Source organism: Chenopodium album, chromosome 20 (assembly GCF_948465745.1).
Source record: "Chenopodium album chromosome 20, dcCheAlbu1.1, whole genome shotgun sequence".
NCBI lineage: Eukaryota > Viridiplantae > Streptophyta > Magnoliopsida > Caryophyllales > Amaranthaceae > Chenopodium > Chenopodium album.
In genome coordinates, this window is record NC_137853.1 from 39980292 (window position 1) to 39994266 (window position 13975).

Genomic DNA, 13975 nt, shown 5'->3' on the forward strand with positions numbered 1-13975 from the left:
CTAGTTATAAACTAAACCGAAAAAGAACCGAGCCAGTTATAAACTGAACCAAAAAAGAGCCTAACTAGTTATAAACTGAACCAAAAAAGAACCGAACTGTTTCTAACCCGAAACCGTTCCCAACTCGAAACTGTTTGAACCGGGATAAAAACCGTTTACGCCGAACCGTTAACAAACCGCAACCCGTCTGCACCGAACCATTTACTACCCGAACTGTTTACAACCCAAACTAAATTAAAACCGCTCAAGAAAAAACTGAAACCGAATCGAACCAATAACTATTTAAACCGAACTGCAACCGACCCGCGAGACACTTAAACCGGTTTCAAACCAACCCGATTTAATAACGAACTGATTTCAAACCGAACCAAACCCGAACTGTGAAACCGTTTTTGTCATGAATTTCTAAGTTTATACAATTTTCAAGAGTGTTTGATTATCCAACAAGGCGTTTATGTTTTTTTTTTTACCAAATTTGAGCTCAATATGGATCCTTAAGGCCGAAAATAGCCCCCTAAACCTTTAACGGAACAATTTCCAACACGCAAATCGATAAAAAAATATTATTAAGTGAAGAGTGGACCCCACTAACGAAATTTTTTAACGGCGGAATAATGACAAGATTACGGTAAAGAAACTAAATGTATTTTTAGGTTTATAGTGTGGAAATCTCAAAAAGGAGGGGCACATTGTAGAAAATGACAAGTTAAATGGTTATATTATAGAAAAAACGGCCAATTGGCCAGAGGTAAAGACTAGAATACACCCGGTCTACAATAACTTATTGTAGACCCAACCTTCTAGTATACCGTGCGAATGTGATTATATCATACGAAATGTGATTATATTACGACAAAAGTGATTATATCATCCCGAAACATTTATGTAAATGTATCACTCAAAAAGTAAATTTATCATTATAAAAAGTATTAAATAATAAATTACATCATTCAAAAGATGATTTTTAAATTTTATCATCCTAAAGATAATTATATAATCTCATTAAATGATTTAATATGAGATTATATAATTCAAAATATGACTCACAAAAAGATAATTATATCGTCTAAAAAAGTGATTATATCATCCAGAATGTGATTATATTATATGAAAGTGTCAAATTTTGGGTCTACAATAATTTATTGTAGGCCGGGTCCATACAAGACCTATTGTTGACCAGATTGGTAAATAAAAAAGACCCTTAGTGACAAATTAATAAAAAAAACTTACTCCGGCGACAATTTGGTAAAAAAAGCCAACTATATGCGACAATTTGGTAAAAAAAATAAACTCTGGCGACATTTAGCCCAAAAAATCTTATTTTTGTCGACAAACTCTTTAAAAATCTTAATTTAATTTGTTTTTTGTGTTTTTAAATTTATTTTTCCCTTTAAAGATTTTGAATTACTATGCCATCCCCTTTTTATTTTGCTAAATCCCAATACAAATTTTTTTTAGGAAAAATTGCTCCCATTAATCTGATCTTTGCCTCATCTGTTGAAAATAATCTCTACTTTCGTTTATTATCTATTGCACCCAACTTTAGGGGGTATTAATTTTCGTTGCACCCAAATGACCTGCAACCGGTAAATCAGGTAAACATTTCTAATTTCTTTTTTTGGCACACGTGTCAACATGTAATTGGTTGAAAAAAATAGAAAAAAAAATTTAAAACATAATTATAAAAAAAAAAAAAAAAAAATTAAAAACATAATAAAAAAAAAGTTTAAAACAAAAAAAAAAAAAAAAAGTAAAAAAAACGACCACCACCAGCAACCCCCCCCCCAACCACCGCCAAACCCTAACCGTTCCCGTAGCCCCACCAAACACTGGCCGGCCGCCGCCATAAACCCGTGAAAACGGCCGGCCGGAACCCCTAACTATTGAAAACCACCCCGCCAACAGAACCTACCCTGAAAATCGCACAATCCCACCCCAGAAACCACCATAACCACCACCCTGAAAGTCGCACCTAGCCGCCGTAAACCCGTCGAAACCCCACACAGCCGCCGAAAATCTCACCCAGCTACCGATAAACCGCCGATAATCACCAACAACGTCATCCCAACATCCCTAACCAGCAGGGGAGGGGGTTTTCGTGGGTGGGGGAGGGGATTTCGGGGGTGGGGGGGTTTTCGGGGGTGGGGGAAGGGAAGGGATGGGTTTCGAGGGAGGGGGAGGGGTTTCCGGGGATGGGTGGTGGTTTCCGGCACCTGGGGAGGGGTTTTTCGGGGGTGGGGGTGATTTCCCGGCGGGGTGGGGGTGGGGGTGTGGTGGCCGGCTGCTGGGTATGGGTGGTTTGTGGGGTTTTTATTTTATTTTTTTGTTTTTTGTTTTTTTTTTTTTTAAAAAAAAAATTTAAGCCAATCATACGTTGACACGTGGCTAGGTGACCTGCTACATCAGGTTAGATGACCTGTTGGGTGCAACGAAAATTAATAACCCCTAAAGTTGGGTGCAATAGATAATAAACGAAAGTTGGGATTATTTTCGGCGGACGAGGCAAAGTTCAGATTAATGGGAGCAATTTTTCCTTTTTTTTAACCCCTTTTTAAAAGAATTTCGTTAATAAGGGGTATGAAACTTAAGTGAAATTGATATTTCAACATTTTTTTTCTTGAAATTAAGCGAACTAAATTAATCATGAAAAACGAACTAAATTAAGCATTCGTGAGTTCTTTGTCGGAAATTTTTTTATTTTTTGGGTTAATTGTTGTCTGAGATTATTTTATTTACCAAATTGTCGCTTAGGGTTATTTTTTTACCAAATTGTGATCAGAATTATTTTTTTTTTACCAAATTGTCGCTAAGAGTCTTTTTTATTTTACTAGTATTTTTTTTGACACAAAGGGTCTTTCTTTATTTACCCGGTCAATTGGCCTAGAAAAAACCTTGTTATTATAAAATCCTCTTTAAATAGACCTGGGCACGCCCTAAAATTAATCTCAGAGTAAAAAGAGAGAGAGAGAGAGTTCCTCAAAACAAAAAACAAAAAGAGAGAAAAGGAAAAAGATGTCGACGGTACTTCGCGAAGGTCGCGGTGGTTACTGTTTGCGTTCTGCTTCTGACAACTCCAAGCGTTTGCGTTCTAGGGTTGTCCCATCCAGGTATTCTAACTTTTTTGTTTTTAACCTGATTCAAATAATTCAATCGATCTCATCTAGGGTTTTTAAATTGCTTGAATTTTATATTATCGAGTTAATTGCACCAAAAAAAAAGGATAAAATTGATTGATTAGTTGATTGAATTCAGGTTTAGCCTGTAAAAATTACATAAATCATTTATTTTTGGGGGATTTTGAAATCCAAAAAGTATTTCTTAAGTTTTTGCAATTCATATTTGATTTTGGTTTTATATGTGTTTTTTTTCAATTTTAACAATTGTGTCTTTTACTTGATTCGACGTTGGCCGTATTAATTGTATGAGCACAGTCACACACTCATCCACATATCCTTTAGAAATTAGATATCATCATCTTTTCCTATTCTTAGATTTTTTTTTTTTTTTTTTTTTTTTTTTTTTTGAAATAAAATTGATTCATAAATAAATCATACGATATCATCATCTTTTCCTATTCTTAGATTTGTTATTGTTACCTTGTCGAATCGTGAGAATGGGCTGAATTGCTATGTCAATACCAACACTTTGAATGAGAATGGCTATGTCACTACTATATCAACATTTTTATTTTATTTTTTTTATATCAACACTTGATTACATAAAAACTTGCACAAGTTATTTTTTTAATAAAGGGCAAGTACGAGAGTATCTTTAGGTCCTGGCTTTTATTTTTCATAAGGAAGCTCCCACTTATATTATGGCAGGATGTTAGTCTTTGATTCTCTTATTGTTGAGTGATTTTTAGAGTTAAATTTTTGCAAAAAAGGATGAAAGGAAGGGAAAAGAAAGGTACGGAAAATAGATCCCTCCCTCTCCTTCGTCCTTCCCCCAATTCGCATTGGCAAATCAGGTTTTGTGAATCCCGCTTGATTTTATGTGTTTATTGACACAAACGAATATGTTATTGTTTTGTAGTTTGAATTCTGACAGTCGAAGGTCTAAATTGGGCAAAAGGGAGTGCACAAAAAATGATTTTTATGTTGAAGTGAGGCCGTATGCAAAGCTAGCCTTGGAGTTCTATAATGAACGCGCGGTTAGTTTTGTTGTTATGGTTTTTGGTTTTCTATTATTGTTTGATGACTTTGCTTAACTCTTTGTTGTCTTGGCCAGAAAAGAAATTATAAGCTTGTGGAGTCTGATACTGCTTACTTGAATTCTATTGGTGTTGCAAGAGGCTGTATCCACCATATCAACTTCACTGCTAAGAAGAAACATGTTGCCGATGCTCCAGTTGAGCTGTTTTTTGCTGAACTCACCTTAACTGGCATTGGGATTCGCCGTGTTACCACTTGCCAATGCTTGGGTCCAGAAAAGGATATCTTAGGTCTGTACCTTGTTTAATGTCTTGTACCACCACTGCCATATATGTTTATGTTTGCTCATGGACTTTCAAACATCTGATGTTTGTTAATGCAGAGGCTAAAACCGATATGTATGGCTGCTGCTCTTTTTGTATGGATATCATAATGTATCATCCTAGATGGGGAGGATTCAAGACTGGCCTGGAGAAAAATGGAGGCTATTTCTAAGGATTTCTTGGTTATGTTGTCCAGGAACTACTTTTAATCACCATAATTCTGTGGGTATCTATCATGTAATTCAAGTTATGTTTCAACTTTGAAGCATGCCTGGTTTTCTAGTTTGGCTAGTTGCCTAGTAAAAATTATCTATGAGTATTTGCGGTTGTATCATTTGTATCTCTCAGACTAATTTTACTTGTTACATGAAATATTATTTGACCAAACATCTCTGCTTATAATCTCTGCTTCTTTGGTACATATACATCAAACTGTAACCAATCTTTTCAAGAGAAAATTGATGTTTATAGCCCAGGCTTCTGTAGTCCAGGCATACGGGATACGGGATAGGTCTTTGTCCAGGGGATGTATCTTCCTTTCTGTTTAAGCTGCATTTCATTGAGGCCAGAAAACTCTGCCCTGGAAACAAAAATGCTGTTAAATGGTATGGTCATTGCATTTTCAAGTACCTCGATCAAAAAATTCTTTGTTCACAACTTCACATGACTTAGTCTTCAAGTCTTAGAAGTCAATATATTCTGGGCCAAGCTAGAAAAGGCCCATGTCATTATTCCCACTATCGTTTTTACTGTGTGGTGTCCAAGTCCAATACCAATGTCCCCAACAGCAGTTAAACACTGTGTCAAACTCGAAAAAGCCAAGTATTTCTTCTAAACTACAAGTAAAAAAGAAAAGAAAAATGTCATTTTACCATAAATTTAAATCCATCATTTTTCTTTTTTGAGGGCAATCAAAAGCTTCATTAATTAGAGGATGAATGATACGCAAGTACATATGAAAATAAGTCACTAGGGACATGGTTAAACCATACATGTTTACATTTATAGAATAAAACGAGCTAAGTGATGCGCTACATAATTGCTTTCCCGGTTGACATGAGACCATTTAACATAGAAAATATAATACAGAATCAATAAATTAATTTCAGTTTAATAAAATTAATATTAGTTCAATACGGAGTAATATTAATTTTAGTTTAGCAAAAATAATGGAAAATGAACCGAGTCTTATTCATTTTAAATTGAAATTATTTTTACGGATTCCCTATTAAATTATAGAACTAAGTCGCTAGGTTCTTTGTTCGACATTTCTTCTGTCATGACTCACTGAGTACTGTGAATTTTGTGTGCTTCTTAATTTGTTCTTATGTTATACTATTATGAATTAAGTTTTGTAGAACTTCAATGGTTGGTCATTAATCAATTTAAGGGATTTGTTTGATTTAACCAGAACTTATTTTGGTTTTTTTATTTTATTTTTTTATTATTCGGGTTAATAAGTTTCTCCAATTCAAGTGCCAGAAAGACAGAAAAATTGTGAGCCGAGGCTAACCATTTCGGTAGACGGACACCGAGGCTTTGCTTTTCTCCTCTAGAGGCTGAGGTGAACCTCAGCTAGTAAGATTCACACCGAGAGCTCTAATTCACCACTCCCAAGCTCACTACCCCTAGCCCCCATAGCTAAAGCTCACCATGTCAACAGCAGAAGCAAGTCAATTGAAAAATATTTTGATAAGAACAAATAAATACCTTGATAAAAACAAAAAATACTTTGATAAGAAATTCTCCGGCATACTTTATTAACAAAAAATATTTTTTGACATAAATATATATATCTATATATATATATATATCTATCTATATATATATATATTCATTTAATTTGTTGATGTTGGAGAATTTAGAGTATTTAATTGATTATTATTCATGTTATGTTAAGTTTAAGTCATTTGGTTACGGTGTTATGACTTAGACAATACGAAGTATATGATTAAGGTAGTAGTATACAACTAGTTAAGAGAAAGGAAGAAAGTGGCTAAATATCACTATTATTGCCACCGTTACTACTTACGGTTTCAGTTTTAATTTCTCTTGATTTAGTTGGGCAGTTTCATACTTAATCCATTATAACTTAGTGTATTAATGCATTGTTTAATGCATCTCTTAACATTTGATGTTTGATGCGTTGTTTATGTATGTTCTATGAGATTGTTCAATGAATGACATAAAGCTTGTTTTAATGCATGCCTGAATGCATTGTTACGTTTGGTAAAATGTAATGACGTAGTACTATCTTATATATATATGAGAAACTAAAGGTGGGCACGGGCCGTGCCGGCAGGCGGGCGGCACGGGCCCGACACGACGCATTTTCAATCAATCATTTAAGGGCCCGACACGACCACTTTTCTGTTGTCAGTTATCAAAATTATTATAATTGTAATATGTTTAAATAATTTTTGATTCATTATGGGACATATATCCTATAATTTTAAAAAAACAAAAAACCAAAAAACAGAAAACCACAGCAATGCCAAACGAACCTAAGTTAAACAATGTATGATCAAAATGTCGTTTTATCATAAATTTTCAATCAATCATTTAAGTTAAACAATGTATGATCAAAATCATTTCCAATCAAACTTAATAACTACTTTATAATATATATTTATATTCATTAAATATGGTGTATCTATTTTCAGTTTTTCACCCTTTTAAAATATATATTTGACATTTTTTTTTCCTCATGTATGCGTTGTGGTAAAATCTCTCTCTCTCTCTCTTTTTTTTTTTTTTTTTTTTGTTTGTTTGTTTGTTTAGAGAGCCACAAGGGCGGGGTGAGAATCGATCCCAAGATCTCTTGGAACCGGGAGGGAAGCTCTAACCACTTGAGCTCTCTCAGATAGTTAAAAAATAAATAAGTTTTAACATTATTGCACGCATGGTGTTCATATAATAATAATAATAATAATAATAATAATAATAATAATAATAATAATAATAATAATAATAATAATAATAATAATAATAATAATAATAATATTATTATTATTATTATTATTATTATTATTATTATTATTATGTCTCATTTGATCCAAAATACGTACGAGTAAAGTACCTTTGTAGCTACTTCCTCCGTTTCTATTTAGTTGACGCGTTTGATTTAGGCACACATATTAAGGAGAGGAGAGAGAGTGATAGAGAATGAAAAAGCAAGTGGGGTACCTTGTAAATGCAAGGTAAAAAATTTTCCTAAAAAAGAAACGAGTCAACTAAAAAGAAACTTCCTAAAAAGGAATACGTGTCAACTAAAAAGAAACAGAAGTAGTATATAGCAAAGGAGCAAAAGGCAAAGTAGATTAAAAAAAAATAAATTATACTGTATGAAACTTATAAAAACTAAAACAAATACCCCATACTGTACTCCGTATTATTTTTATTTTTGAAGCAAAAGTGAAACATTATTGTATGAAACAATTTTCATTTATACTACTCATAAATTTTCCTCACAAAAAAAAAAAAACAAAACCTACTCATAAATTAATTTTAAGAAAAGTAATAAAAATTATCTTGAAAATAAGTAAATACTGGGACTTAAGCTAGTAGTCCCTCTGTTTTTAAATACTTGATTCACTTTTTATTTCCGGCCGTTTTTAACTACTTGCTCCATTACCTTTTTGGAAAGCTTTTACAGTATTTAAATCATTTCTCACACCTAGCAGACCCACCATAATACTCTCTTTTCTTTTATTCTTCCACTACTTTTGATTTTTACAATTTTTTATTCTCTCAACTGGTAAAAGGCTAGGGGTACACTAAGTGTACAAGATTCTTTTTGTACACCACCAATAAAAAAACGCCAACTCATCAATGTAATAATGGAAACTAAAAAAAGAAGAGGGAAAGGAAAAAAAGAATAGGGAAAGATGAGCGCCAAAATTTTCAGCCTAGGCGCCATTGTGAGAGGAAGGTGAGAGGCAAAATTTTCAGTGGGCGGCAACAATTAATGGATAATACACCATTAATTTCCCAATTAAGCATCAAAATTTCCCATCTTCTCCCCCAAAATTTCATCTTTTCCCCCAAAATTCCTTGGCGAAGAACACATCCAATTTGAATAAGGGAAGAATTGTGAAAAAATTATTCAAGTGTGGATATTAATTTCGTCAATCAGTTACAAATATTCGCAGGTAATCTTGTTAGTTGCTGAATTATTTTGTTTAAAATTCCTAATTTGATGATTTTGATAATTTAGGGTTTTCATTGTTTGATTTTGAAGTAGATGATTTTTGGGTAAAAATTAGGTTTTTATAAAGATTGAATTGAAAGGGTAAATCATTTATATTAATAGATTGATTTGTATGTTGTCTTTGGTTTTGTTTCTTGTGGGATGTTATTTAATTGAAGGAGTTTTCTGGGTTCCATTGTAATGGAAGCAATTATTGTTAAATGGAATCGATGTTTATTTGCTGTCAATAATTTTATAGCATCTGTTTTTTATACGTAGGATCATTTTGTCAATATTAAATTAAAATATAATTTTATAGTATCTTTTTTTATTTTGTTGAATCTGAAATAAATAACAGTAGTGTGTTTGACATTGTGGCAGTGAAATGGAATGCAAAAACATGTCCCCTCGTTTGAACATTAATCTTAATGAAGTGATAAACGATGTGATTAGCTCAATCGGAGATGCAGATCGAATCAAACGATGTAACAGAAGAAGAAGCAACAATGCATGCCATTTGATTATTAATGAAGAAGCTGAGGTTACTAACATTAGTAATGAAGAGATTAAGGTTGAGGTTAATAACAATATAAATGAATATGATTCTCATAATCGGTCAAACGGAGATGAACAAGTCAATCGTACTCCGGCTGTGGGTATGTATCTTGCAAGCGGTGAAGAATTTACAAGGTTTTGCCATATGTATGTCTTTGAGAAAATGTTTGTATTTGTATGAATTAGATATGAATCAGTAAGCCAATATTTAAATTGATCCTGTTAGTACCATTTTGATGTTGTTTAAATTCGGAAAGATGTTGTTTTATGGAATTTGATGCTCAAAAATGCGGAAAGGTTTTGGGTTTGTAGTGGGAGTTTCATAATTTCAGATTTAAAGAAACCAGACCTCGAACTGTTTTATTGACGATTGGTAACATTAGTATTTAAAAGTACTAATTTTTATTAGGACGTTACTATTTATGGGTAATAGGTGAATGAAATGTAAAATGCAAACAAAAATAATAATAATTGGTATATTGAATTTAAATTAATCATGACTTGAATTGTTTTATTGATAATTAGTATCATCTATCTATCTATCTATAACTTTATACTAAAGGCGAAACCAGGAATGACACATGTCATTTCCTGGTTAAAAATATTCCCTCCAAAAGTTTTTTTTTTTTTTTTTTTTTTTTTTTTTTTTTTTTTTTTTGTCAAAGCTTCTTAGAGAAGTTTTTAATACAAACTATGCAATGATATTTCATATCCTATTTTATAAGTATATTCTATTTGTACTCATTTAAACAAAGATATTATTTTTTTATACAATAATATGCAATAATAGTTTATAACTTTGTAATGTAATTCATAGTTATTTTTATGAGTCGTGCATATATTATTGTCTCTGTTTTCTTTAGTGTGATAAATTTTTAAAATTGTTTTTTGTAATTACAGAACTTTATCCTATTTTAGGTTTAATTAAATAATAGTGTTAAACTAATGATAAATATTAAGTATTAAAAATTACCGTGCATGGCACGGGACTTAACCTAGTTGATATTTAAAAGTCTAATTTAAAATGGGAAACATTAGTATTCATGGCTATTATATATGTGAATGAAAACTAAAAATAAAACCCAAAAAAAAAATGGAGTAGTTTGGATTTGAACACGGATCACTTATAGATAATAGGAAAGCATTCACCAACTACACCAAGGGGTATCAACACATATATTATCGTATTATTTATTTATTTGTACTATTTATATTTATGTCAAATATATTAGATGATTCTATGAAAGACAATATGATTCCTTAAATGGTAATAATAAACTTATTAATATATTATGATGATTATTGTATGTTGTTGTTTGGTTTAATAATGTGTTTCAACAAAAAAAAAACCTTAAATATATTAATCAAAGTGAGATATTTTAATAGGCGGTCAAATTTAAAACTATTTCAATTGCACACCGTCATTCGCTAAGGGTTTGTTCTCTTCGCCTTATAAAAATAATTTTTAGGTCTAATAAGTTCAGATTAGTTCAGATAAGTTATAATAATGTCCAATAAGTTACATTAAGTTAAATAAGGTCTAATAAATTTCAATAAGTTCTAATCAAGTCTAATAATAAGGTCTAATAATAAGTAGGAGTGTCCATTCGGTTTTTGGTTTGAATTTAGCCCAAATCCAATCCGATCCGAAATAAATTTCGATTTTCAATTATCAAATCCAACCTGATCTGAATTCCTCACCCAATCCAATCCGATTCAAACATATTTAAAATTCAGTTATTTGGACTCGTTACGAGAGTGCAAATTAAAATACGTTGCATATATTTTGGGCCTAATGCGATAATAAAAATTAAAATACAATAATATAAAAAAATTATTTATTAAAAGTATAGTTGTACACGATTAATAGAAGTATTGAAAACGTAAATAGGTTACATGATAAATAGTAATAATTATAATAATAGTTTAGCATGATTATATTAACAATACTTATTTTTAAACTAACGATTTCATATTTAATTTATTTCGGTTATTTGGATTCAAACAAGGTCAATCCAATCCCATTCGAACGTCCGAATTTTCAAAAAAAATTCAAACCGATCCGATCCGATCCGATTCGATTTAAAGTTTGGATCCGATCTGAATTAATAATTCAGTTTTGATTTGATCTAAAGTTCTGGTATAGTGAAGAATCGAACACGAATCACTTGTTTACAATAGGAAAGCATTGACCAACCAAGTCATAGGGTATCAACACGTGCACTTATAAATATTAAATTTATATATGTGATCCATTACAAAGTAAGTTTCAATTTATTAAATTGAGTTTGAAATTATACATGTATATATTAAATTTATCATATTAAAAAACATCCACTAAAATGAACTATTTATATAAGTTATTTGGGAATTAATATAATCGTCTTTGTATGTTTCGCATCATATCCATCAACATAGGTTACATTTATTGTAAGTTGGGTACTATATGAAGTGGTTATCTTTTAAAATTTCTTAAATTTGAAAAATTGTTACTTAAAAAATACTTTTTTTTTCAGAAAAATAAAATACTTATTTAAGAGCACTGTGTAGATTTGATTTACTAAAAAATAAAAATTAAAGATTATTTATAGGTCCTTTTTTTATTATATATAGAGAGTTACACATAAAAGTATAACTTAATTCCCTAAAAAGAAATTTTAAAAAAATATGACTTTGTTATTTTCATATATTAAAAACAAATATGATAACGTAAAATTGGAAAGTTATCAAACCAATGTACTGTCATAGAGTTCGAACAAATATGTTTGTTAATTTTGATTTTTGTAAAACATAAATGATTCGTTCATTTCTTTTGTTAGTTATGATTCTATAAAACCAAAAATGATTACTTAACATTTAAAATTTTACTGAAAATAAAATGAGGGAATATTTTCGCTAAACTCCCATTCAATGAACTCTTTATGGTGGTAAAATTTCATGTGGCACTGACATTTAGCTTTGGAAATAGTAATTAGGAGAGAAAAAGTAATTTCCCTTTTCACCATTAGCGCATACTTAAAGTTTCTTCATCTCCTTCAATATAATAAAATTTGATATATTCATTCGTCTACTGATACTAAACATATTCAGTGAATACTTTTATTAGTAACTTGATACCAAGAAATATAATTTAAAAACAAGTCTACGACACCACTTGACTCTGCATCTTGTTTCATTCAATATCGACTACATACATTAAAAATATAAATAAAATGAATGTATTGAATATTTGATCTCATGACCATTATAGTTTATAAGACTAACAATGCAAAATTTATTATATTGTTATTTTAAAAACTAATATACTTGACTAGTATAAATATTTAATAATTCTTATTATAAGTAATATTAAAATAAGTCACGGTGGACTAAAAGTAAACTAGGAATAGCTGAAATAAAATTGAAAATTATACCAATGAAATTAATTAGGGCTCTATTATCATAAAAATATTTAGATAATAAAATACAAAGTCTATTGTACGCACACTTTATTATAAAGGAAGAAACAAAAGTTAAAATGGTAAGAGATATTAACATGAATTCATCATTATAATACTCCGCATATAAGTCAAGAAGGGGTAAAAATATAACATTAGTGAAGGGCTAAAAAGAATTGAAAAATGATGCTACTAAAATAAGAATTCATTTTCAAATTATAGCCTAGAATATATACGAGAAATTGAAATATGATTTGATATTAATAAATGTGTTAGGATCCTGAATTCATTTTCCAATCTTAAATATATTAATCAAAGTGAGATATTTTGATAGCGGTCAAATTTAAAATTATTTCAATTGCACACCGTCATTCACTAAGGGCTTGTTCTCGTTACCTGATAAAAATAAGTTTTAGGTCTAATAAGTTAGATCATTTATAATAAGGTCTAATAATAAGTTAAATAAGTTACATTAAGTTAAATAAGGTCTAATAAATTTCAATAAGTTCTAATCAAGTCTAATAATAAGGTCTAATTAGTAGGGGTGTCCATTCGGTTTTTGGTTTGAATTTATCCCAAATCCAATCCAATCCGAAATAATTTTAATTTTCAATTATAAAATCCAACCCGGTCTGAATTCCTCACCAAATCCACTCTAATTCAAACCGATTTAAAATTCGGTTATTTGGATTCGATATGAGAGTGCAAATTAAAATACGTTTCAAATATTTGGGCCTAATGCGAAAATAAAAATTAAAATACAATAATAAAAAAATTAATTCTTAAAAGTATAGTTGTACACGATTAATAAAAGTATTGAAAACGTAAGTAGGTTACATGATAAATAGTAATAATTATAATAATAGTTTAGCATGATTATATTAACAATACTTATTCATAAACTAACGATTTCATATTTAATTCATTTCGGTTTTTTTTTTATTCAAACAAGGTCAATCCAATCCAATTCGAACGTCCGAATTTTCAAAAAAAATCAATCCAATCCAATTCGATTTAAAGTTCGAATCCGATCCGAATTGATAATTCAAATTGGATTTGATTAAATTTCGAATTTTAATCCGAATGATGGATACTTGTACTAATAAGGTCCAATAAGGAACAATAAGTTCAAATTAGTTTAGTAAGGTCTGATAAGTTCAATAAGGTATAATAAGTTTGATAAGGTGTTACAAAGTTCCAATAAGTTTCATGACTTTGAAATACGGTGTAAGTTTTGATTTTACAAATACAAATATGATTCCTTTAAAATTAATATTAATTATTTTTGAGTTTTTAAATACCAAAATGATACTTAAA

At 30.4% G+C, this 13975-nt stretch overlaps 1 protein-coding gene across 2 annotated transcripts; it reads left to right on the forward strand.

Moving 5' to 3' along the window:
* Nucleotides 1-678: 678 nt before the first annotated feature.
* LOC145598535 (uncharacterized) lies at nt 679-4866 on the forward strand. 2 transcript variants are annotated; one of them, XM_081654909.1, is made up of 5 exons: nt 679-695; nt 2984-3107; nt 4036-4153; nt 4231-4444; nt 4537-4866. In XM_081654909.1, exons 2-5 carry the CDS (start codon nt 3013-3015, stop codon nt 4647-4649), a joined length of 540 nt encoding a protein of 179 aa, XP_081511035.1. In that variant the 5' UTR covers nt 679-695; nt 2984-3012; the 3' UTR covers nt 4650-4866. The 2 variants fall into 2 exon arrangements, with proteins under 2 accessions (XP_081511035.1, XP_081511034.1); XM_081654908.1 differs by lacking the exon at nt 679-695 and having other exon boundaries at nt 2942-3107.
* The last annotated feature ends 9109 nt before the right edge of the window (nt 4867-13975 follow it).

What these genes read in the sequence shown, in the direction of transcription:
- LOC145598535 (XM_081654909.1), top strand. Translation starts at nt 3,013, where the DNA reads ATGTCGACGGTACTTCGCGAAGGTCGCGGTGGTTACTGTTTGCGTTCT. An exon ending in AGTTCTATAATGAACGCGCG is followed by an intron (nt 4,154 to 4,230) that starts GTTAGTTTTGTT and finishes TGTCTTGGCCAG; the next exon opens with AAAAGAAATTATAAGCTTGT. An exon ending in TCCAGAAAAGGATATCTTAG is followed by an intron (nt 4,445 to 4,536) that starts GTCTGTACCTTG and finishes TTGTTAATGCAG; the next exon opens with AGGCTAAAACCGATATGTAT.